Source organism: Budorcas taxicolor, chromosome 10 (genome assembly GCF_023091745.1).
Source record: "Budorcas taxicolor isolate Tak-1 chromosome 10, Takin1.1, whole genome shotgun sequence".
Classification (NCBI taxonomy): domain Eukaryota; kingdom Metazoa; phylum Chordata; class Mammalia; order Artiodactyla; family Bovidae; genus Budorcas; species Budorcas taxicolor.
The window spans coordinates 100,531,070-100,557,421 of NC_068919.1; the positions used below are offsets into that span (position 1 = coordinate 100,531,070).

The 26,352-nt window shown below is 48.0% G+C and overlaps 1 protein-coding gene across 6 annotated transcripts in view; it reads right to left on the minus strand.

Annotated features, from left to right (window-relative positions):
• RPS6KA5 (ribosomal protein S6 kinase A5) overlaps positions 1-26,352 on the minus strand; it is a 179,409-nt gene that overhangs the window by 21,079 nt on the left and 131,978 nt on the right. For 5 of the 6 annotated variants that reach the window (XM_052647253.1, XM_052647258.1, XM_052647256.1 and 2 more), the window contains 4 exons: positions 25,335-25,418; positions 22,984-23,087; positions 5,918-6,068; positions 926-1,087 (listed from right to left, as the gene is read on the minus strand). In XM_052647253.1, the coding sequence (XP_052503213.1) occupies positions 926-1,087; positions 5,918-6,068; positions 22,984-23,087; positions 25,335-25,418 (501 nt within the window). The remainder of the gene's footprint in view (positions 1-925; positions 1,088-5,917; positions 6,069-22,983; positions 23,088-25,334; positions 25,419-26,352) is intronic. The other variant, XM_052647254.1, reaches the window with a different exon arrangement.

Sequence of the window (26,352 nt, forward strand, 5' to 3'; positions counted from 1 at the left end):
TCGCTGCAGGACCGCGTGGCTGCCTGGGAACGAGGGCTCACCACAGCCCCCAGCACTAAGAACAGATCCCACTGCGCACCCACATTCCAGAAAAGAGCAAACTTCAAAGTGTGCTTCGTATCAAATGTGGGTCATTTTTGCACCACCATGAAGTCAAAAAATCCTCAGCTGAACCACTGTGAACTGGGGACCATCTGTATAATGATGGATGATAATCTGTTCAAACGAGAACCCTCAAGAAACATTCCTTCCACCTGCTATGTGCCCAGCCAAGGGCAAGCCTATGTCCAGAGACAGGTAAACCTTACTTACTGGGGTGTTTCTGGGGGTCAGAGAAATGAAGCTACAGTACATTTAATAGTAGGAATATTTTATCTTAAGTCTGAGTAAAGATGCTTTCCTAAGTATAAAATCCTTTCTAAATCTTTTTCAAGAGTTGGGAAACAGTTCAGATTATTCACTGAAGATAAAAAAATTAGACAACACTGTTTACACAATATTAAGAATACTTTGAACAGAGGTAAAGTACTGCATTTTCTACAAAAGAGCCTGAACAGAAATAAAACTTCAGGTGTTAAGTCTAACAGTTATTTACATAAAAAATAAACACACAGAAGATTTCCTCAGTGGTCCAGTTAAGACCCCAGTGCAGGCGGTGTGGGAACTAAGATCCCACGTGCTGTGCAGCGCAGCCAAACCTAATTAGACATGTAAAGAGAGCTCTTAAAAGACGACACACATAGATGACGCCTGCTATTTCACAAACCACAAGCTCCAGTTAACAATCTGCCATATCTCTGCATTTAATCACTTTACAGAAATCAAAGTCCTGTTTTTCAAGGCCAAAAAGATTTCATATGAGAACATCAATCTTTTCTTTGAAAGCACCTGTGGCCAAGCAGCACGGCGCGCCCTTCGTGATTACCTGGAACAGCCTCTCGGAGCTCTGGGGCAGAGCTGCAGGAGAGTAGGTGGGGTCCATTTCTGTGAATTCTTCTGCGAAGTTACTCACATCTAATTCATCTCGGATGACTGGCTTAAAAGGTGCGGGCACTTTCTTGGCAGCTAAATCATCCCAGTTTATTTTCTAAAACAGAAAGAAAATTGGTACAAAGGAGAAATCAACCCAGTTGAAATGCATTTTTGGAAAATAACAAAGGCAGGTAATTTTCACGGAGCGAGAGAGAGCACAGCACGTATCTCCAACCAGCAACTAAAACCAATTCCCTCTTTACAGGCAGGAGCATGTTTTTCGGGGGGGTGGCTTCATACATGTGACCAGTTTGTGGAAATTTTTATATTCTCGTTATAAACCATTTGGATGTCTCAAGGCTGACTGATTCAGTTACGGTGCTGACTAGCTCAGTTGCTTTTTGACTGCAGTTTACAGCTCCAGCGGACGCCGGGACCGGAAGGTGGTACGGCTTTCCATCCCACTGCCGTGGGGTCTCGTCCTGGCCACTAGGGGGCACCAGGACACCCCAGTTCACCCTGGGGACACCAAGAGTTACCGTCAGGAGCCCGGAGAAAGGCGTTTAAGCCAAACCAAAACAAAACCAAACCTAGCCTGAAATAAAGGGCTTTAAAATGGATGTGACTATTAACTCTAAAGGAACAGCCCTATTTTCAAGAGGCAGTGTTAACTAGCTTTCCTCCTGGCCATCTAGACAGATCAGAAAAGAAACTCTAATCCACACATTGGTTCATGTCTGTATGTCTGACTGATGTAACCCTTCTTTTCCCATTCAACTGTATTCAGGGGCTTCAACACGGCCTCTTCTCCCCCACAGGGCATAATCCGGGCCTCCTTCCCACACATGTCAGTCACCAACTGTCTGATAAACTGCTCTCTTACATGATCCAAACCCCACCCTCTGCTCGTCTTCGTTGTTGTTCTTCTGTCACGTAGAACAGTCTCTGATAAAACTTGCTGAGCTGAGTCCCACAGTATATATATATATAGATATATACTATCAAGGGATTTGTATTACAGATATATAATATATAATACTGAGCTGAATCCCACAGTGTAGATATACATAGAGAGAGTCTCAACGGATTTGTATTACAAATATATAATATATAATACTTACTGAGCTGAATCCCACAGTGTATATATATATAGTATCAATGGATTTGTATTACAAATATATAATATATAATACTGAACTGAATCCCACAGTGTAGATATACATAGAGAGAGTCTCAACGGATTTGTATTACAAATATATAATATATAATACTTACTGAGCTGAATCCCACAGTGTATATATATATAGTATCAATGGATTTGTATTACAAATATATAATATATAATACTTACTGAACTGAATCCCATAGTATATATATATAGTATATATATATATATAATATCAATGGATTTGTATTACAAATATATAATATATAATACTGAACCGAATCCCACAGTCTCAATGGATTTATATTACAGATATATTAATATATAATACTTACTGAACTGAATCCCACAGTATATATAGTATATATATATATAGTATCGATGGATTTGTATTACAGATATATAATATATAATACTTGCTGGACTGAATCCCACAGTATATATATATATAGTGTATATATATATATAATATCAATGGATTTGTATTACAAATATATAATATATAATACTGAACTGAATCCCACAGTCTCAATGGATTTGTATTACAGATATATAATATATAATACTTATTGAGCTGAATCCCCAGTGTATATATATATAGTCTCAATGGATTTGTATTACAGACATGTAATATCAATGGGTTTCTCCTAGAATCTAAGATGTCACCCTTGACAGTAAGATGCGCCCTTACTTTACACACCATTAGACAGAAAAGGCATGACCAACTAGAATAGCAAAATCCTGCCCACTGTAAGCTGCATGCTGATCTCGAGGACAGTACAACATGGAACTTGCTCTTCGTGATGACATTCAGGAAGTAAAGTCAACATAACATGTTTTTGTTGTGCCCTCTTGTGGAGGCGATGGAGGCACAGTCACTAAATTACAGGTCTTCAAACTCCCCAGCTGGAAGGGGTTTCAAAGGTCATTCAGCTCACCCTCTTCATTTGATCCAGATGGAAGCTGGAGCCTGGGAAGCAGGACCCTCTCACCGAGACACCCGCTGGCGGAAGGGCCGCCTCTTGGCTTGCAGCTCGTGCTCCCCGCTCCCTGCGGCTGCAATGCTCTCCATTACGAGCACATGGTCTGCGCTTGGCTACTGCACGTGGATTAAGAGGAGCTTCTCGAGTAAAGGGGTAACTTAAAGACATCTGTTCTTAGCAGGACAACATTTATTATGTAGAAAGTTGAATGCTATTACAATCCTCTCCACCTCCACTCCATTTGGGCCTTTGCAAGTAGAATTTTGGTCTTTCCTGAAGTGTCCCTTGGAGAAGGCAATGGCACCCCACTCCAGTACTCTTGCCTGGAAACTCCCATGGACAGAGGAGCCTGGCAGGCTGCAGTCCATGGGGTTGCTAAGGGTCAGACACGACTGAGCGACTTCACTTTCACTTTTCACTTTCATGCACTGGAGAAGGAAATGGCAACCCACTCCAGTGTTCTTGCCTGGAGAATCCCAGGGACGGGGGAGCCTGGTGGGCTGTCTGTGGGGTCACACAGAGTCGGACATGACTGAAGCGACTCAGCAGCAGCAGCAGAAGTGTCCCTGTCATTTACAAAGTCAAGGCAATTAAATAACCTAAAATTACTACTCTAAGCAATAGAAAATTGCTCAAATATGAAAGCTATATTGAAATATTCTTAAGTACAGGGAACTGTGGAGGAAAAGATTCCAGGAAAATATGACTTGGGCTATTCTGCTTGAGTTGTTCAGTGGCTCAGTTGTGTCTGACTCTTCACGACCCCAGGTACTGCAGTGCACAAGGCTTCCCTGTCCTTCACTGTCTCCTGGAGTTTGCTCAAATTCAGGTCCATTGAGTCGGTGATGCCATCCAAATGGCAATCTTTCCCAGCACCAGGGTTTTTTCCAATGAGTCAGTTCTTCGCATCAGGTGGCCAAAGTATAGGAGCTTCAATATCAGTCCTTCCAATGAATATTCAGAGTTGATTTCCTTTAGGATGGACTGGTTGGATCTCCTTGCAGTCCAAGGGACTCCCAAAAGTCTTCTCCAACTCCACAGTTCAAAAGCATCAATTCTTTGGCACTCAGCTTTCTTTGTAGTCCAGCTCTCACATCCATACATGACCACTGGAAAAACCATAGCTTTGACTAGATAGACCTTTGCTGGCAAAGTGATATCTCTGCTTTTTAATATGCTATCTAGGTTAGTCATAGCTTTTCTTCCAAGGAGCAAGCGTCTTTTTATTTCCTGGCTGCAGTCACCATCTGCAGTGATTTTGGAGCCCAAGAAAATACTGTTTCCATTGTTTCCCCATCTATCTGCCAGGCAGTGATGGGACCAGATGCCATGATCTTATTTTTTAAGCCAGTTTTTTCACTCTCCTTTTTCACCTTCATCTTTAGTTCCTCTTTGCTTTCTGTCATAAGGTGGTATCATCTGCATTTCTGAGGTTATTGATATCTCTCCCGGCAATCTTGATTCCAGCTTGAGCTTTACCCAGCCAAGCCATTTCGCCTGATGTACTCTGCATAGAAGTTAAACAAGAAGTGTGACAATACACAGTCTTGACGTACTCCTTTCCAAATTTTGAACAGGTCCATTGTTCTATGTCTGGTTCTATCTGTGCCTCTTGACCTGCATACAGGTTTCTCAGGAGGCAGGTCAGGTGGTCTGGTATTTCCATCTCTTTAAGAATTTTCCACAGTTTGTTGTTAATTTTTGAGCCAAATTTCTGAACAAGATATCTGAAATAGTTTGTTCAAATGTTAACCTTTTAATCTAAGAAATGTACATATTGAGAATTTTATTCTAAATGTATCTCTCACTATGCTACTGAACCTCTAAAAGAAGTACAGTAATACTTTCTAAAATGGCTGAAACTGAAATAAATGTGTCCTTTTTTTCACATATAAGATTCTTATTTTCTATTACTGTTTTTCTCTACTAGGCATGGAAGCTTACTCTACAGCAGTTTGTTAATATTTTCATTCATTTTCGTGATAATGTGAAAGCTCAGTTTGCAAAATAAAACTCTGATGGTCCCTCTAGATATAAATATTTAGGTCATGTTTCTTGATAGTATTAAATTATTTAAAAGTCATACACTCAGAGTTTTAGAAATCAAGGTCATTATATTTCAGATTGACTATTTAGATTAAAATAACTAGCCAACTCAGTCTATTTTTTCCCAGTTATCGAAAACTATGGTTTGTTTTTTTTTTTGACTACACTGAGCAAACTAGGGTGAGCAGACATGTTGGGGCTCTGCAGAGTGGGCTCATCAGGCTTCTGCAGAATAAGAAGAGCACTGTCTCAAGTACAATGAAAATTACTGAGTAATTCTTCACACATTACAGATAGTCAGCTGAGAAGGAGGCCGATCTTGAATGGCCCCAGATCTCTCCTGGGAGAGGAGAGAGGAAACGACTGTCTAAAAAGCATGACACAGTGGCGGTGGCAGCTCATGAGCTGAGGCTGAAAAATTCGGTGCAAGTCTCCTCAGCCTAGATGCCTCCATTTCCAGATCACAGGTGGACACCAATACTTAGAAACGCTAATCAATTAACATGTAGGAAACCAACTGTTATTAGGATCCTCCCCATTCTCACTCCATTTAAAGAGAAAAAAAGACTACAGAGGTCCTTACAAGTAGAATCCTAACCCTTCTTAAAGGGCTCTGTCATTTTAAACAGGGATGACACATGGAAGCAGAGAGAAAACGACCCTGAAATGCCTGCGGTCATGCATCTCACCAAAAACGCCCAGGGCCTTGGAAACAGCGGGGCATGGAAGCCACCTGCTCAGCGTGCTTCACCTGGAAGAAGGGATGCTCTCTGATCTCATCTGCGTCACGCGGACCCCAGCCCAGCCTTTTCTTGGGATCTTTCATCAGGAGACGCTGGATCAGGTCTTTGGCCACAGCACTCATTTCCTGGGGATATGGAGGCTCGCTCTTTAATATTCTCCTGTAGGCAGATAAAACTTGCTGTTAAAACAAACAGAGGGTGAAGTTATAGTGACCATGTTCTTTGCAGAAAGAATTATGGTGCGACACACTCTGAAATTTAACTATATGTGAAAAATGGAGATGAAAATATTTAAACTGAGATACTATGAAATCAAATTTCTGAAACTTAAAGAAGCAGAAACAAAAAGTACTGGATTATTTTCCAGTATGTCAGTCCTAATGGGAAGTGTTAGTTGCTCAGCTGTGTCCAACTCTTTGGGACGCCATGGACTGTAGCCCACCAGGCTCCTCTGTCCGTGGAATCTCCAGGCAAGAATATGTGAGTGGGTAGCCAATCCGTTCTCCAGGGGATCTTCCTGATTCAGGGACTGAATCTGGGTCTCCTGCAATGTAGGCAGATTCTTTACCGTCTGAGCCACAAAGTAAGTCCATAATGGGAAACTACTATTCAAATATTTAATTGGGGGAAAACAAAAAAGGCTTGGAATTGGGTTAGCTCCCCTATCTATGCACTAGGCTCTGTGATGAAAGCTTTCACAATGGAGACAGCTGTAATAGATTTCAGAGCAGAGAAAACTGGCACTCAGGTTTGCAAGGACAAGTGAAACCCCAACCACCCCGTCTTGCTTCCCCTGCCCCGTGTGCCAGTGAACAGAAGGTGCCAGCGGGATGCGGAGGGCAGGGGCCCCAGACAGGGAGCAGAGCCACCTGAAGGAGGCTCGGCCTCAGTGTCTGAAAAGCGGCGTCAGAGCTGGGGGCTCTTCACGGACGAGAGCACCCTCCTCCTCATGATCGGCGACGATGAAACAGACCAGGGAGCCCCGGAAGGCACGTGGTGCTGCAGGACAGAGTGGGCTCTGCTCGTCACCGACAGTACGGCCAAGTGAATAAATTAACATGATCATATTTTAAATTCTTCTAAGGTCACAGAAGAAACCAATCCAATCCTAATGTACCTCTGTCCCTCTTAAGAGCCGAAGCAAGAGTTAAATGAGAAAAATATAATGGGAGGGGTTGATGGCAATTAGGAAGCTTAACACAGTATATGTGGAGATAAACAGTTTCTCAATTATTTGGGCTGGAAAAAGATCCCCTGTTGTGCATCAGAATAGTAACACTGTTTTGGAACAAAAAGATAATTAAGAGACAGCTACAGTGCAATACAAGCAAGAATTCTGGAGCCCGTCTGGGTCAGGTTCAAGCACTGGCTGTGTGACCTTGGAACAGTTCATCAGTGTCCTCATACCAGAGCTTCCACAACAGTTTTCTCGACAGCAGGACCTGCCTAAAACGGGCATCACTGCCGACATGAGTGCGCACCTAGCGCGTGGTGTTTGGCGCAGCCCCGGCAGACGCCAGACAGACGCGAGCTCCTCCCTGCCCCCTCCCTCACCTAAGGAACCCCGAGAAACAGGCGGCCTGCAGCTCGGGGAGTGACGGTGAGACGGTCACTTCCAACTGAGCATTCCAGCAGCGCTGTTCATTTCAAAGCTCACTCTACATCTAACACTCCATCCTGGGACCCTAAAATATCGCTGAAAGAAGAAGCGAGACACGAACACGCAGAGCGCAGCAGAGGGGTTCCCTGGGGCCCAGCGGTTACGGTTGCTCTTAACACAGGGGTGCAGGTTTGATCTCTGGTCAGGGAAGTAAGATCCCACACAGTGCGGAGCAATGACTCGGCCTGCTGGCTGCAACAAAGAGAGCCTGCAAGCTGCAACCGAGACCTGACACAGCCACACAAATAAAAATTTAGGAAGCACAGCAGCACCCCCTCTTCTTATGGCCCCCTGCCCGTCACGGCTGCAGCATGAGAGAGGGTCCCCTCGAAGGACATACGGCGTGGGCACCCCGTCCCTCAGGGAAGGCAAGCCTAGCCTGCCCGCGTCTCCACCTTCCTTCTGCAGCCACAAGCTTCTCGTGTGGAGGGATGAGGCTCCGGATACCCTGCTGAAGAGTGAACCAGGTGCAGCAGGAAGCGCCTTGCAGACTCCTCCTGAGGGTCCTGACTCTGTACTAGCACTTCTTATGCTGGAGTCACCCACGTTTACTGGAAGTCTGCTCCATGCCAGGTGCTGGGGGAAGGACTGGTCGGTCTTGCTGACCATGCTGGGTTCACAGGGAAAGAGGGCTGGCGAGAGGGGAGTGAGCCCTGACGACAGGCACGGCCCCACCAAGATGCCCAGCCTGTGGGGAGCAGCAGGAGGCGCGTGCACACTTCAGGGCAGCGGTCTGGACACACAAACAGCACGGTGTGCAACCGAGACGGGTGGGCCGGGGGCCACATGCAGGGAAGGGGCAGGCTAGACGGGGTGAGAAGGGCATCAGATCGGGAGGAAATGAGCAGAGGTCTGCAGGGATTCCTGCCGAAGGCAGAGCTGATGGGGAACAGGCAGAACACACAGCCATCTTTCCCCAGTGAGGGCAGCAGGTCGGCAACCCGCCAGGTGAGGAGCGGGGCCAGTGGGGGCCTCCCTGGAGGCGGCGGAGGACCACTCCTGCAGGAAGCGCAGTGGGACGGGCTCCTCAGCGAGGCAGGGACGCTGTGAGGGCCTGGAGACGGCCAGAAATGGGGGCGGGCAGGGAAGGAGACGGCAGGCTCAACCCTCCACCTGTGGCAGGGTGACCTCGGACTTGCCTTCCTCTAACACAGCTTCCCTGGAGTGCTCAGGTCAAGACGGACGTGAAGCATGAGGTGTGTGGTTGCTGTGGAGTTACCCCCGAGACCCGATCTGCACCCACCCCACTGGTGAAGGCACACCGGTCCTGGGGCGTCCCAACTGGTCGACAGCCCAGGACTGTTTTCTCTTGCTTCTAAATGAGCCCGAGCCCTCTGGAAAAACCTGAACCGGCTCTGAACCAACAAAGCGCGCCAGACACTCCAGGCGCAGAGTACTATCATTCCATCCAGGCAGCGGCCCATCAAAAGGCTCTTATCATCCTTGTTTCGCAAATGAGGGAAGAAAAGATATAGCTATGAATTAAAATGTCAACCAGGTATTTTAGAGTCTGGATAATATTAATATTCATTTGCAACAATAAGTGATAACACAGCTAAGAAAAATGTGAGAAATAGTGCGAGAATTTGCCTAACTACATGTGAAAATGTATTATGGAACTGTGAAAATGAAGCGGTGGTAGAATAAATTAACAGCCATATCGAGGGAACAGAAGATGCCACTGGAAAAACAGGCATAAACAAAAAGTCACATAGTTTTTCTTTCTTACTTGTTTTTAAAAAACGACCAGCCAACACAGGAAAGGCGGGCATGATGTGGCACGCGCCCCAGGGAGCCAGCTTTCTGGGGAGGAGATGAACAAGGCCAGGGCCTTGCCTTGTAAACTCCAGTGGATCAAGAAATTACATGTAAACACCAAATGAAGTAACATAAAAATCTATAACATAGAAACGAATATAAAATTTGTTCCAATTACGGATGTTTAAGTTTCTAAAAACCCCTATGGTAAAAAAGATCCATAACCAATTAGCCGAAGAATTAGCGGAGTAAAGGGTGAGGACACCAAGATTAAAATTACACCTGTGATGGAGGAAGAGGCGGGCAGATATGTAGCAAGCAAGGATGTAAAATATTCATGGTAGAATCAGGGCAGTATGTGGGTGTCCACCGTAGCAAATATCTGAAACTTCCCGTAGTAAAGCGTGACGGAAGCAGTAAAACCAGGGAGCTTGTGTATGTTCTGTCTACTAAACCGTGACAGCCAAGAGCTATCCCAATTACAAGTTTTCAGTGGCCTGCAGGACAGTGGTTTGTGCTCACCCCCATCGCCCCATCGCCCCCATCACCCCAACCCCCCCATCCCCCCATCTCTCCCATCGGCCCCATCGCATTGCCCCCATCGGCCCAATCCCATCTCCCATCGCCCCAATCCCCCCATCTCCCCATCACCCCCATCGCATCGCCGCAATTCCCCCATCCCCCCATCTCCCCCATCGCATCGCCCCCATCGGCCCCAAAGCCCCAATCCCCCCATTGGCCCCATCACATCGCCCCCATCAGCCCCATCCCCTCATCTCCCCACCGCCCCAATCCCCCCATCTCCATCGGCCCTATCGCCCCCATCGGCCCAATCCCCCCATCTACCCATCGGCCCCATCACCCCAATCCCCCCATCTCCATCGGCCCCATCGCCCCCATCGCCCCAATCCCCCCATCGCTCCCATCGGCCCCATCGCACTGCCCCCATCAGCCCCATGGCCCCCATCTCCCCATCGCCCCCATCACCCCAATCCCCCCACCGCCCCCATCGGCCCCATCGCACCGCCCCCATCGGCCCCATCGCACCGCCCCCATCAGCCCCATGGCCCCCATCCCCCCATCTCCCCACCACCCCAATCCCCCCATCTCCATCGGCCCTATCGCCCCCATCGGCCCAATCCCCCCATCTCCCCAATCTCCCCATCTACCCATCGGCCCCATCACCCCAATCCCCCCATCTCCATCGGCCCCATCGCCCCCATCGCCCCAATCCCATCTCCCCATCACCCCAATCCCCCCATCGCCCCCATCGCACCGCCCCCATCAGCCCCATGGCCCCCATCCCCCCATCTCCCCATCACCCCAATCCCCGCACCGCCCCCATCGGCCCCATGGCCCCCATCCCCCCACATCCATAAGACTGCTGCCTTTCCCACACTCTAACTTTCCCTTTATCTTTCTTCACGGAATTTGCAGACTATCACATGTGTACCTATCGGATCTCCCTCCCAAATAACACGTAAGCTCAGCGGGAGTGGCGGTGTCTCTCTACAAAAAGCAGTCTTGCTCCCTCCTTTATTCTGTGGAGCCAAGAGCCCTGCTCTGGCCCAAAGCAAGTCCTGCACAAACGTCCACTGCAGCAGCAGACGTCTAACTGTTCTCCACTTACTAAACCAGGAGCTTTCTTCCTCAGTCTCAATCAGTGCGCGTGTGCACAGTCAAGTCCAACTCTCTGCGACCCCATGGGCTGTAGCCCGCCAGCCTCCTCTGTCCATGGGATTTCCCAGGCAAGAATACTGGAGTGGGCTGCAATCTCCTCCTCAAGGGGAATCTTCCCAAACCAGCATCAAGCCTGGTTCTTTACCACTTGAGCTAGGCTTGCAGATAACCTTTTAACTGTTTTTGCAGAAGGCAGGAGACAGCTTGATTATTTCTGTTTGCTGTCTGTAAGTTCACAGTCTTCCCCATGTCATTGCTGACTTTCACTTTCTGGTTCCCCAGTGGTCCCAAAATGACAGAATCACTTATGTGCCTACCTGAGTTAGGAAGACTTTGCTACACTCCACTCACTCTAAACTGCTGTTCAACATGAGTGGACCAGTAAAGCGTCTACTCAACAGAATGACACACAGCCAGTAAAAGATCATGCTCGCGAAGAGTCTGTCATTAGAGAATGCTCAGAAACGTACACAAAAACTGCGAAACGGGAAGTCGCATTTCCAGCGCGAGCACAGCATCACTCAGGCGAAGGAGGTGGACAGGAAGCGCTTCAGCCGTGCTCGTCTCTGGGCATTCTCATCACTGTTTCTCCTCAGGCACACTGTGCACTGCAGTGAACACTCCTTTCAGATGAGGAATAATAAAACGACCTTCATTTACAAGGTCACGGGCTCGCAGACAGCCGTCCACAGGCTGGCGAGGACTCCACGGGGCCTCCAGGCTCTGGCTTGTCCCCTCATCCACGCTCCAGGCCACCCTGCAGCTCGATCAGGGCATCCCTGATGCTCCCAAACCCCTAGGCCCTGTGCCCCCTGGATTCCCACAGCACTCCTCTTCCACTCGGCCCCCAGTCAACACCGTCTCCCATTATCAACTGTCATCTAATTATTCCATATCTTCCCAAATAACATGTAAGTTTTCTCAGGGCAACAACTATGTCCTTCTATTTCTTTTCCTCTCAGGAGTGAAAAATCACTCACTGAACACTCCAGAGATGAATGAAATCAATCTTACTGCTGTCTACAGGCCAGCCCTTCCCAATCCTTCACCTGAAACAAGCATCTGCCTCACCAGGAAAGAACACAGCCTCAGGGAACCACGTGCTACCCTGGAGAGAGCATAACGCCACTTCCGGTCTCTCACCTGCCTGTAGACAGCACGTGCTGCGACCTACCTTTCAGGGCTGTAAGGACCCAAGGACATGGCGCAGGTGACTGGGCACGGGGCTGGCCTCGGGGGCCCTCAGCCCACGACTCCACAGGAGCACGCCTTCTCGGGGCCGCAGAGCTGGCTGCCCTGGGGGGACCGTCCCACACCATCACTTGCTTCTGCCTGTTGCGGAGTTCTTTCTTGACCCTCCTACCCTGTATCTCCAGAGGCCACGTCTGCTGGATAATTAAGAATAACACATGCAGGACTTCCCTGGGGCTCTCAATGCAGGGGCCCGGGTTCCATCCCTGGTCAGGGAACTAGACTGCACATGCCACATCTAAGGGTTCACATGTCACAACTGAAAAGAAAAAAAAGACCCCACCCGCTGCAACCACAGGCCCCGCATTCCACGATAAAGACTGAAGGCCCCGTGTACAGCAGCCAAGACTCAGTGCAGCCAAATAAACAAATGAACAAATGCTAAAAAAAAAAAAGAAAAACAAGATGAGATTCTTTGGCTGGTGCCCTTGCCCAGGTGCCAACACTCATTGGAAGGACAAATAAATTTTCACCTAAACCAGGGATCTTCAAACTTTTTTGTGAAAGGCACATGGTGGAGAGACGCCCAAGATCCCGACAATCGCTCTTCTTCATGTATCCACAGCCTCGTGCGGGCTGGACCTGGCGGCTTTGTTATAACCACAAATGTATAGCAAAGATGGGGAGATGGTGCACTCAGCATCAGGTAACAGAACACCCGCCTTCCCAGCAGACTCTCCGCTGCTTTGATGAAGACGCTGCCGGGCTGCAGGGGCCCTCACCACAAGGAGCTGAGGCTCACAGTCCTACAACCCAGAGGAGCCGAATCCGGGAACCACCACCTGTGCCTGGAAGCAGACCCTTCCCTGGGTGAGCCCTGAGACACTGAGAGCCCAGCCAACACTCCGACTGCAGCCTGTGAGTGACCCTGACGTGCAGGACTCAGCTAAGCTGTGCCCAGATTCCTGATCCACAGAAACCCTGAGGTTATAAACGTTTGCTGTCTTAAGCCACTAGTTTTGAGGTCATCTGTTACTGAGCAATGGGTTGCTGTTGCTGCTAAGTTGCTTCAGTCGTGTCCGACTCTGTGCGACCCCACAGATGGCAGCCCACCAGGCTCCCCCATCCCTGGGATTCTCCAGGCAAGAACACTGGAGTGGGTTGCCATTTCCTTCTCCAATGCATGAAAGTGAAAAGTGAAAGTGAGGTCACTCAGTCATGTCTGACCCTCAGCAACCCCATGGACTGCAGCCTACAGGCTCCTCTGTCCACGGGATTTTCCAGGCAAGAGTACTGGAGTGGGGTGCCGAGTAATAACAAGGCCAGACAGCGCATCCTTCCAGCTCTGGAAGCTGCAGGGCTTCCGGGGCAGCTCTTCAGTGCTGCTCCAGCACAGAGGCAGCCAGACAGGACACGCAAGTGGACGCCAGAGCCATGCTCCAATAAAGCTTTCCTGATAGACACCAAACTCAGACTTCACATCATTTTCACATGGCACAAAGTATTGTTCACCTTTTCATTTTTTCTTAGCTCACAGGCCACACAAAAGCAGGGAGCTGAATGGATTTGACCTGCAGGCTATAGTTTGCCAACCCCTGACTTAACGCAACTAGAGTCTGTTTAAACCATGATTTTGATAACCCTTAGACCTGAATTTATATAAAAATATGCTTGTAACAGCACAATGAAACATGAATAAAATACACTTTACTGACGGATAATAAAATACCACATAAACATCTCCCGGCGTACAGTTTGTAAATGTCCAAGTCAGAGAGAGAGAGGCAGAAGCAACGCTGCCGGAGACGACAGAAGAGCTGCCGAGAGAACGCCACGGCCTGGTGCCCAGGCGAGAGCAGGCCTAACTATCCTGACCTACGCAGCTCTAGGCAAGCGAGGCGCTCCCTCTTGCAGGGGAGGCAGGAAAACTGCCAGGAGACGGTGGCTGAGGGCACCCACGGGGCGGCAACACACGCCCGGATGAGGAGGCGCCACAGAGAGGCAGTGAAAGCGGCGGGAAACACACGTGTCAGAAATGCTGCTGCAGGCGTGAAGCAGAAAGAAGAGCAGATGCACAGGAAAGCCAGAGCAGGCACCCAGATCTGGGCGCTGGAAGCTTAACTTTTACTCAAACGGTACCGAGGGGTGAAGCAGCTAGAAATGATTCACATGAACAGTTAAGAGAACAAGACCCATCCTACATAAAACTAGCGTCCGAGGCCTAATGCAAGGTCTGGAAGAAACTACAGAATTACTCTGTTCTTTGGGGCACGGGGCCCAGGACTAGGATTTACGTGCAGAGGCTGCTGCTGCTGCTGAGTCGCTCAGTCGCGCCCGACTCTGTGCGACCCCACAGACGGCAGCCCACCAGGCTCCCCCGTCCCGGGGATTCTCCAGGCAAGAGCACTGGAGGGGGTTGCCATTTCCTTCTCCAGTGCGTGAAAGTGAAAAGTCAAAGTGAAGTCGCTCAGTCGTGTCCGACTCTTCGCGACCCCATGGACTGCAGCCCACCAGGCTCCTCCGTCCACGGGATTTTCCAGGTAAGAGGACTGGAGTGGGGTGCCACTGCCTTCTCCAACGTGCAGAGGTCAGAGGAAGCTAATTTCAACTTCTCTTTAAGGAGGGAAAAATTCTACCTGCTAAAGTTAAAAAATGGAAGGGGATTCCTTGAAAATATCTTCTACAACGGTGTTATCTGTTCACTGATGGCTCAGACAGAAAAGAGATGACCATCTGGGTAACTGGTGAAGGGATTCCTATACCAGGGAGAAAGCGCTCACCTCATTCTAAATCCTTATCATAGTTTGCAATCTGATAACGAGAAAAACACATCTGTCTTGACTTTAGGCTACCTGTAGATAACAACAGGCAAACAGATAATTTGGATAATACACTATTTTGAAGCATCTCAAATAAAAACTGAAGGAAGCATGCAGAGATGGGGGAAGAGTGCAGTAAGTAAGGGATGGAGGAGTTCAACGATCAGAAAAAGCACTGGCCAACCAAGCATCTGGAGACAAGGCAACGATACGCTTATCTGAGTGGTGCACATTTTGTAAAGAATAGACTATTTCTGAAAGATTTTACACCAGGAAAGACAGTCAGAATGGTTATCTTCGGAGGAAAAAGTAATGTACGGTAATTCAGGTATTACACTCTTTGTAAAGGTATAGTAATGAAACAAAACCAAAACCCCATGGATCACAGGTTAGCACCAAGCTTTAAATAAAATTATTAATAACAAGACAAAGTGAATAATTAATGGATTAAAGGGAAGGAATCCTATTTAAATTCTTGAGAAATCTACTCTAGTTTTAAGATTTTAGATAATCTGATTCAGACTCTTTCTCTTGCTACAATCAGAATGCCAACTAACTGATCTAACGGCAATAAAAACAATTTAAATTTGAACATCATCTGGCTCGGAACACTCCTGCCATAGAGACCAGCAACACGCTGTCTCTTTAGAGGCAGAGCTGTGGTGGGAACGAAACCTGTGAAGGAAGACTGCCTGTGTGCGTGGAAGCAAAGAGGGAAGACTGCCTGTGTGCGTGGAAGCAAAGAGGGAAGACTGCCTGTGTGCGTGGAAGCAAAGAGGGCGCCAGTCAGAGGGGCCACTAGTAGACGCTGTCAGGTTAGCTGCACCCTTTCGTTCACCACCGCGACGGGTATGGCCTTGCACAGGACCTAAATTCTCAAGACTGTGGTCAAGGTTTCCTATACTTTGGAGGCATTCTCAAACTGTCCAAAAACACATTTAAAATAAGCAAAGTCATGTTGAGAATTTTAATAATAGGCACGATTTAAATTTGATTTTAACAAGAAATATTTCTCATCACTTAGTTCTGATATTAAATAAGCCAGAATAGTGAAAAATTATTTAATTCTTATTCCATCCTGTAAAAGGCACATTCTAAAAAATTTAGCAGTTTTGCTGAAGTAAAATTGAGGTACAATAAACTCAGCATGTAAAGTGCACAATCTGATAACTGCAGTCACACACAAAGACACACACACACACACACACACCTATATATAGCTGTGAGCCCACCCGCACCGCCCAGGACACGGCCGCCCCCATCACACACACACACACACACACAGCTGTGAGCCCACCTGCACCGCCCAGGGCACGGCCGCCCCCATCACCTCCGAGGCTCCTGTGTCCCTGATGCCACTCCCGCCCTCCCCCGTCCAGCCCCTCCGTCAATTCCCGCACTGGAGCCAGTTTACACGCCCACAGCCTCTTGAGTAGAGGGGAGCGTGGGTCCCCGCGGAGGGACCCTGAGAGCTGACTGTGCGTCTTCCTCCCAGCCCTCCCCAGAGGAACCTCTAGCCTTTCAGCAGAGTAACCGCTCCCAGGGGAAAGGGGAACATCGGACTTTCCCGGGCCTCTGACCTCTGGCCCTGAACCGACATGAATTCCCAGAGACCCATCGGCCAGAGAGGGGCTTTCAGTTCAGTTCAGTTGCTCAGTCGTGTCCGACTCTTTGCGACCCCATGAATCGCAGCACACCAGGCCTCCCTGTCCATCACCAACTCCCGGAGTTCACCCAGACTCATGTCCATCGAGTCCGTGATGCCACCCAGCCATCTCATCCTCTGTCGTCCCCTTCTCCTCCTGCCCCCAATCCCTCCCAGCATCAGGGTCTTTGCCAATGAGGCAACTCTTCGCATGAGGTGGCCAAAGGACTGGAGCTTCATCTTTAGCATCGTTCCTTCCAAAGAAATCCCAGGGCTGATCTCCTTCAGAATGGACCAGTTCTAGCACAGGTCCATCTCCACAGAGGATGCAGCCGTCCCTGACCTCATCCTGGGATTCCCGCCCCAGGGTCGGACGCGTAGCTGGGACAGACACTCAGCAGCTGGCAGGAGCCCGGCACCGGCGCCCCGATCCGAGTGAGGGCGGCTCCTGCGGTAAGGGCCAAGCGGAGGCCATCGGAACCGCCTCCGCCCGGGGAAACGGCGAGTCAGAAAGTGGCGCGGGACCTCTGGGGCTGCTGAGGCTCGCGCCACCAGCGAGGACGAGAAAGTGGTGGGAAGCTGCGCGCAGCGCCCGTGAGCTCGCCCGCCTGGCCCGAGCAGAAGACAGCGGATCGTTATAGATTTAGCCAGGTGGGAGCTCTGGGTGCAGCTGCTGGACCAGACCTGGTTTCATTGCTTCAGTAAATAAATACAAGCTCTGGTTTTTCTCCACCCTGTCCATCAGTCCCTCCAAAAGGCACTCCTCTTGGCTGGGAAAGCCAGCCATGTACCCTCACCGTCCTGCCTCCAGAGTTCTCCGTTCTCCAGCCCTATGTCATAATTCAGTCCACAAAGCTCTTGATTGCCTTTCCTCTTCACAGACAACCACGCTGGCCCGTTGCATCGGTGGCTTTAGGCTGACTGGGCCTGGTGAGCAAGAAGTAGCAATGTCTCGAGACTTACTGGTGAGCCCCTGTGTGACACAGGGTGGGGATGGATCTGCCTCAAATCCAGGGGCCTCCGCCCTGGTGGGTTTCTAGGAGTCCAGCGGTGCAAGGCACCTCAAGACAGCTTTGCCAAGGTGAAGGGGGTGTTGGTGCAGCTGGCCTCTCCCACCACCAAAACAAGAGGCACGATGCCTGGCGGGCCTCAGGATGTGGGAAGCGGCATATTCATCACTGGGTGTGTTACTCCGGGCAGTTTACCAAGCGACTTGAAAAGCTGCTGTTGAGTGGAGTCCAGAAGAAGAGCAGGTCCAGGCCACTGTGAAGCTGCTCTCTCACTTGGATCCTCTGATTCAGCAGATCCAGGCGCGCTGGAAGTGGCAGACAGGTGCTGTTTGGAGCCTTTGCCAGCCCTGAGTGGTGAACTAGAGCACTAAGGATTTTGGAGCAAATCCCTGCCATCGTCTGAGGATAACCACTCCTCTTCTGAGAAAGAGCTCTGAGTCCACTACTTGGCCTGAACATTTAACTCTGGGCCCCCAAGTTGCACGCCACCCGAGATGCCCACTTATCTGGTCCATCAAGCTGTGGAGTTGGGAGTGCACAGCAATACTCCATCATCAAGCGGAAACAGCAAACACGAGGCTGGACTGCGCAGGCGCTGAAGATGCCACGCGCCGCATGGAGAAGCAGCCTGAATGCTCACAGCCCCCTTCCCGGCTCTGCTGCCCTCTCTCCACCAGTCTGCATCTATGGATGGCCACACCGGGAGACCCTGCCGTGGCTGAGAGGGGCAGAAGACTCAGGCTTGGCTCACAAACAGCTCTGCACGATGTGCAAGGTGAGAGCAAACCCTCCCAGTGGGCCGAACACTGAGCAGTGCACCTAGTCATTCACTGCACCTGCAAGGACAAACGGCCAGACATGTAATTTTATATTCATTAATGGGTTGTGGCCAGCAATTTGGCTGGTCAGGGACTTGGAAGGAATATGAATGGAACGTCGGTGACAAAGAAATCTACTTGACAAAGGTGTGTGGGGGAAAGCTTTGTTGACAGACCTCTCTGGGCAAAAATGGGAGGTATCTGTGTACTATGTGAGTGGTCACTGCAGGGTGACCTGAGCAGCTCAGGATTGTACCAGTCAAATGCATATGCTGGCCTCTCTCCAGCAAACCCCGTCATCAGCCAGTGGACTCATGGGCACGGGGACCATGGAGGCGAGGCTGGAGCTGAGGTCTGGACTCAGCAGCAGGATCCCCACTCCCCAAGGCTCATCGGGCTTCAGGCCACTGCCTGGAGCCCAGCACTGCGCACCTTGCCTGGGCCAGCTCCCAGGGTCAGCAGCCAGCTTCCGGGGGAAGGCTGATTACACCGGATTGTTGTCATCATAAAAGGGACAGGTTTTCACTCTAACTAGAGCAGGCACTATGGATACGGACTTCTCCTACGAGCAGTATTTCTGCCGAAACTGTGACCCACAGGCTCAGACGGTTCCCTGTGCGCTGCCATGGTGTCTGGAGAGCTCTGTTTATGATCAAGGAACTCACTTCACAGCGAAGAAAAGTGCAGCAACAGACCACGCTCACGGAATTCACTGGTCTCAACCATGTTCCGCAGGCTTCTGAGGCAGCTGGCTTGATATCATGGTGGAATGAGCATCTGAAGATTCAGTTACCGTGCAAGTTAGGGTGGCAAGTGTCTCCAGAAGGCGAAAACCCCAGAATCGCCATCCAGTACATGGCGCCATTTCTCTCATAGCCAGGATTCACGGGTCCAGAAACCAAGCAGCAGATGTGGGAGTGGGGCCGCTTACCTTACCCACAGTGATTCACTAGCAGAATGTTTGCTTTCTGTTCCCAGGCCTTTATGGTCTGCTGGCCTAAAGGTCTTAGCTCCAGGGGAAGTAATGCTTCCTCCAAGAGATTTAACAGTGACTCCACTGAACTGGAAATTACGATGGCCACCGAGCCGCTTCCTCATGCCTCTGAAGCAGAGGCGGCAGGGGCCGTGACAGCGGCTGGGATGAACGGCCCTTGCTACCACGGGCCGCTGGACCACTACTCCACACGGGAGGCCAGGAAGGGCACGCCCGGATACAGGAGGCGCATCAGGCCGCTGTTGCTATCACCATGCCTGTGATGGTCCACTGAAAACAACCGCCGCTCAGCGCAGCCAGGACTACTAACGGCCCAGACTCTTTGGGAATGAAGGCTGTGGTCACCCCACAATCTGAGGAACTTGCTGAACGCAAAGGGAATGCAAAGTGGGTGGTGGGAGACAGCAGTTACAGATACCAGCTATGACCCCAGGTTACACAGACTCTACAGACTGGGGACATAGACCCCGTTTCTATGTAACCAGTTACAGAAATGGGGACTTTACTGACAGGACTGTTTCTTCCCTGTTTTGTTACGACTATGTGTGTGTATAAATAGGTGTTTGTTTTCCCCCCGCCTTATTCCTTCATATATACAATAAGATCCGCTGACTTTATACCACAGTATTTAAGTATTTTAAATTTATACTCTAGTATTTAAGTTATGGGATTTCAAAGGGAAGAGCGAACATCACCATACCACTCAAGGACTTTACATTCTCTTCTGGGGAAGGGGTTAACTGGTTGGCAGTAGAGCCGTATTATGTTAGGTGGAATTGCAATCTTGTTATTATCTTTATTTAGAGATCAAATATAGTTTAAGGAGATGCAAATGGTGGTCAAGGTGATGGGGATGGGCTGTGATGGTTGCCTTCAAGTGTCACGTGACTGGGTCACTGGTTGAGAGTAAGCATTGTTTCTGGGTGTGTCTGAGAAAGTATGTCTGGGTGAGACTGGTATTTGAATCTCCTTCCCAATATGGTGGCCCAGCCAATTACACAGGTGCCTGAACAGAAAGAAAAGCGGAGAAGAGGGTCGGGCCCTTCTGGCGTGCCTGCTCGACCTGGGACGCTGGGTCCCTGCGAGTCACGCCGCTGGCTCCTCCCGTTCGAAGGCCGTCGGGCTTGGACTAGACCCTGCTGCAGCTCGCACAGGCCCCCAGCTTTCAGAGGGAGGTAACGGGCCTCTCGGCTGACACAGCCGGGTGAGCTAGCTCCTTATTTGTGTGTGTCCCGCTGGCACTCTTTCCCTGGAGGCCCTAATACGGCCAGCCGCTTTATTGCTAAGTCACTCCGGGGAGCATACAGAGCCACCTCACTGAGGCTGGATGTGCATTTCCCAGAAGACTGATGGTGCTGGTCACTTTTAAAGATGCTGGTCACTAACGACGTGCTCTTCTGCTACTCATGTATCTTCTTTGGCGAACTGTTCAAATCTTTTGCCCTTTTTAGAAAAAATGGAGGGTTCTTTTCCCTTGAGTTTTGAGAGCTCTTCATGTATCCTGGATACCAGCTCTTTATCAACAGACATAATGTGTAATCCTATCACAGTCTGGGGTTTGTCTTTCCAGCCTCTTGAAAGTTTCATTGGAAGAGCAGAAGCTCTTAATTTTGATAAAATCTAATTTATCCATGTTTGCTTTTACAGATCGCACATTTTGTGCCTTTGCCTAACCCAAGGCCACAAAAATTTTTCTTTCAGAAGTTTTTATAATTTTTAGATTTTTAGGCCTGTGATCCATTTAAAATTTTCCTATAGCAAACAGTATTTAGCAGAGTTCATTTTTTCCCCATACAATAGCCAATGGTTCCAGCGTCATTTGTTGAAAACCTATCTTTTCTTCACCAAACTGACACTGAACTTCATAAAAGAAAAAGTCAGTTGCCTAAGTTTGTGTGGTTCTATTTCTGGACTCTCTATTCTACTTCATCAGTGACTTGTCTACCTTGATATAAACACGACAGTGTCTTAGTAGCTGTAGCTTATAAGTCTTCAAATCAAATTTGGTCTACTCTTTCAAAGGTGATTGGGCTCTGCTAGGCCTACGCATTTAGACCCAAGTTGTCAATTTCAACTAAAAACAAAAAAGCCTGTTGGGATTCTAATTGTGCTGACTCTGTTAGATCAATTTGGAGAGAAATAACATCTTAGGTAAGTAGATTGAGTAGTTTCCTCCTACACGTCCTTATCAGTGCTTAACCAACTGATACTTGAAGGATTCCCCCCACAGAGCTCCGGACTTCTCCTGCAGCCTCCTCCTCACCAGCACTGCTCTGCGGACCCCAGCCTCGCCGGCCTTGCTGAGTCGTCGTTTCCGCCTTGCTGAGTCGTCGTTTCCATCACAGCTCCATGGCACTTCCCCCCAGAAATGCAGCCTGCATCCTCTCTGGAGGCCTAAGCTCGGCAGTCAAAGGGGCTCCCCTCGTTTATTTCCCGTCTCTCACCGTTCACTGGGCTTCACTGCTGGATGTTCAAAGTCTTCAATACTGTTGTTTCATATATTTTTGCCCATTTTAAAAACTGTTTCAGGAACGGAAGTAAACCTGGTCCCTGTTATTCCATCTTGGTAATCGGTGGAAGTCTCAATGGTTAATGTCAAATCTGTTCTCAAAGTTACAAAATTCAAGTAAAAACTGGACAAAAACATAACGAGTAATCAGTATACTGCTGCATCATGCTTCGTTCATTTGTTCATCAACTCATTTCATTCCGAAAACATTCACTGAACTCTGCGTGGTGAGCCCTCCAAGCGCACCATGGTGAGGACCAAAGCCAGAGTCACCCGGCTCCCGGAGCTCACAGCCCAGTGGGAGAGACACACTCGTCAGGTAACACAAGCAAAGACGCAGCGCTGCCCTGTGCTGACTGCTCCGCAGGAAAGGAACAGAATAAGGCTGCGAGAGCCTACACGACGGTGGTCTCAGGGTATCTGTTTCTCCTGGGCTTACACCCATGATCTAAAAAATAACTCCTGTTTCTTTATGTTGAGGTCACCAAGAACTTACATGATGTATACACTGGGAAAAAGCACCCAGCAAGTAAACACAGGCTGTGTTCCCGGGTAGCTCAGCGGGTAAAGCCTGCAACGTGGGAGACCCGGCTTCCATCCCCTGGAGCAGGAAATGGCACCCCACTCCAGTCCTCTTGCCTGGAGAATTCCATGGACGGAGGAGCCTGGTAGGCTACAGTCCATGGGGTCGCAAAGAGTTGGACCCGACTGAGTGACTTCACTTTCTTTTTTTCCTTAAGACAATATGGTAAATGCTTTGGAGATAAAGTTACAACAGTATGAAAAGTAAGGTCTAACTGAGCATCTGAAGCATAAAGAGATATAAAGGCTATAAAGCTGCATCCTATGGAAATAAAACTGGCAGTTTACTGTTTACCCCATTTTTGTCTACACCATTAAAAAAATTAATTTTTGTATCAGCCAGATTGCAGAAATTTGATCAGGTCCTTTGAGAAAACAACACATTTATTTTATTTTGTCAGGTCTTACCTCGATATCTCAGCTTGGGAGTTCTTCTCGCCATCAACAGTGAACGGAGATGCTCCAGTTAGTAATTCATACATTAGAACACCTAAACTCCACCAGTCAACTGCCTATAAAATAAAAGACATTTCATTTTCTTGAATATTAACTAATTACCTTATAAAAAATGAAAAATGAACAAAATAAAGCTATATAGTGACTCAGTTTTACACACACACACACACACACACACACACACACACACTCTCTGCAGCCTCCTTTTCCATCGCGATCTACCACAGGTACTGAATGCAGCTCCCCGTGCTGTGCAGAAGGGCCTTGCTTTTATCCAGTCTAGACGTCACAGTTTGCATCTGCTAACCCCAAACTCCCAATCTGCCCTCTTCGTCTCCCTCAAAAATTTTCTTAAAAGTGAAGTTTTAAATTTTAAGTAAGCAAAACTGACTTATGACAATAGGGCAAAAAAGTATTAATCAGCATTTTTGTTGATTATTCAGTTCTGATAAATATGAAATTTTTTAAAGCCAAAGAATGAAAATGAAAAATAACCCATCAAAAGGAGTTACTTTCACATAACCACCTAAATCAGTTCCTCTTATGGGACACATCACGTAAATCCAACAGTCTTTAGTTTGTGGGAGGAATGAAAAGGCTGGAAATAATATAAAATGTGGTCTACTTTAGAAAACAATTTATAAAACCAGTTAACTGAGAGCATAGCAAATTATATACTTAATTTACATATAGCAATTTATATATATATTTACTAAATTCAAAGAATCCTGATATGTTGAAAATTAGTTCTTTGACAATTAGGCGAATCAAGTTCAATAACTGCTGAATACATGAGCTGACACCAGTGAGAAATTAGCTGAAGCTAAAATTTTAAACCCGCTGCTCCCAAATTTCAGGGCCAAGGTTTCAGAGAGATGATGCAAAGTTGGTGAGCCCAGAGTTATGTTAAAGGAAATATGTAACAATAACGTCTAAACCAAACCTCAGTTGTTTATTCTCTAGACAAGCAGTTTTACTGCCATCTGAGTCAGGATCCACAGAACGCTGGCTGCGAACCGCGCTCACAAATTATGCAGATCCGTCACCAGACTCCCCGTCGTGGACTAAAGCCAACACCACACAAACCTGAAGAACCCCTAAGGGCTCTTAAATACACGACTGGTCATTAGCAAGGTGACTGCTGATTCTCCCCACCCTTAAGACATTCCCACCGTATATGTGAGATTTTGAAAGGGGATGAGGAAGATGGGGAGACGAGGAGTGAAAAAGGCCGAGTTCTTTATTTTCAGAATGTTACTAATAAAGCAAAAGTGTTAAGAAGGAACTAAACAAATCTAACAAATCTGTACCCTTTAATCCAAGACTTTGTGCTTATTCGTGTCCAACTCTTTGTGACCCTCTGGACTGCAGCCTGCCAGGCTCCTCTGCCCATGAGACTTTTCAGGCAAAATGCTGGAGTGCATTGCCATTATAGGAAGAAAAAATATCTGACCTAGATTTTAAAACTACTCAGAATGCCTCATCTACACTTTTCACTCTGCACATTCAAAGGGAAGCGAGGAGAGTAAAAAAAAAAACCAAGCTTTTTCTTAGAGGGCTTAGGAAAACAAACTTAGACCATCCTGAATGCAGAGCTGCATGACTCCAGCGGGAACAGGATGAACTGTTTGGGCGTCCATGACCCCTCTGTACTGCACTGTGGCTCAGCTGTGTCCTAAAAGGCCAGATCACATGAAACCAAAGTGATTTTTGTTTTAATCAGGGTTACAACTGATGCTTTGCTCAAGACATGACACAATGGAAATAACAGAAAAATTATTATTTCAAGAATCAGTTGATTTTGTGGTTTCCCTTAACAAAAGTATTACTCTCTAAAACAAAAAAATTATCCTCATCAACAAAACTTGGAAAAAAACGGAAATCTAGAATGTCTTAAACTTTCTATTATCTTTTTCTTCCAAAATACTAGATATCATAATATGCTTGTGTATGCAAAGGAAAGGGGAAAAAAAAGGAAACACCAGAAGAGCCTAAGTTACTAAGTAGGATTCTTTGTATGTGCGTGTGTAGCAGAGTTTTCCTGAAGTATAAAAAGGACAGAGAAAGCCTCTGACAGAGAGATCCGAAGGGACAGCGCCCCACTCACTGGCCTTATCAGGGCCTTATGTACTTGTTATCTTAAGACTATATTGTGGGCTTGGATCTGGTAAGACCTTCTTATTGCTAGTCCTAAACTTGTCAGTTGAAGACGTCTGTTGTGGGAGTAGGTCTAGTAAAAGTCTAAGTAGGATTCTTATACATTTTATGGAGGTACATCAGGAAGTGTCAAAAACAGAACCCACCTTGTCATGTCCTGAGTCTCCCCCTCTGACAATATCTGGCGCCATGTATTCAATGGTTCCACAAAAGGAATATGCTCTTTCAGCCTTAAAACAATCAAGCAAACAAAAAGAGATTTAATTTTAAGCTGGTATGAAAACTGACAAAAAGAGTTACCACCACATGGCAATGTCAAGATATACCACAGTAGCAAAGTAGTGGCAGAATCTACCTGGCAGACTCGTCTCATCGGGACAAACCAGTGTCTACACATCTGTATGCTGGGCTGGCCAAAAAGCTCGCTCAGGTTTTTGGGTTACTCTCTTACGGAAAAATCCAAACAAACGTTTTGGCCACCCTAGCGGTACAGAGCCGATGGGTAAACCTTTTAAACCCTGAAACCCTGCAGTCATTCATTAATCCATCCATCCATGAAGCCACTCGTTCCCTCTCCTTTTCTGTACATGTATATACTCCAATCACTAATTTTTCACAACTGTTCCTGTAAGAAGACAAAAACCCTAGAAGGGGCACTGTATGGACGTAGCTATACGCTCAGACGCTGTCATGTCCGACTCTTTGCGACTGCGTGGACTACAGCCCGCCAGGCTCCTCTGTCCATGGGATTCTCCAGGCAAGGATACTGGAGTGGTTTGCCATTTCCTCCTCCAGGGGATCTTCCCGACCCAGGGATTGAACCCGTGTCTCTTATGTCTCCTACATTGGAAGGCTGACTCTTCACCACTAACACCAAACTTTTAGTGTGAATGACTTTATTTCCAGATCAGCAAGACTGGAAAACCACTGGGAACCTTAAGGGAAAAGGGAGATCGAATGCTAAGAAGGGAAAACGGGGCCCGAAGACGGAAAAGGGTGTGAAGGCGCTTTCTGGCCTCATCATCACGCCCCAGTCTGGCACCGCCACCAGTGGGCTCAGTGCTGATGAGCAGAGATGTCCTAAAAGAATGCTGTCTCTTAAAGGCAGTTGTTTCTCTTTTGTACTACTTCGAAAGGGCTAATTTAATATATCAACTTGAAAAT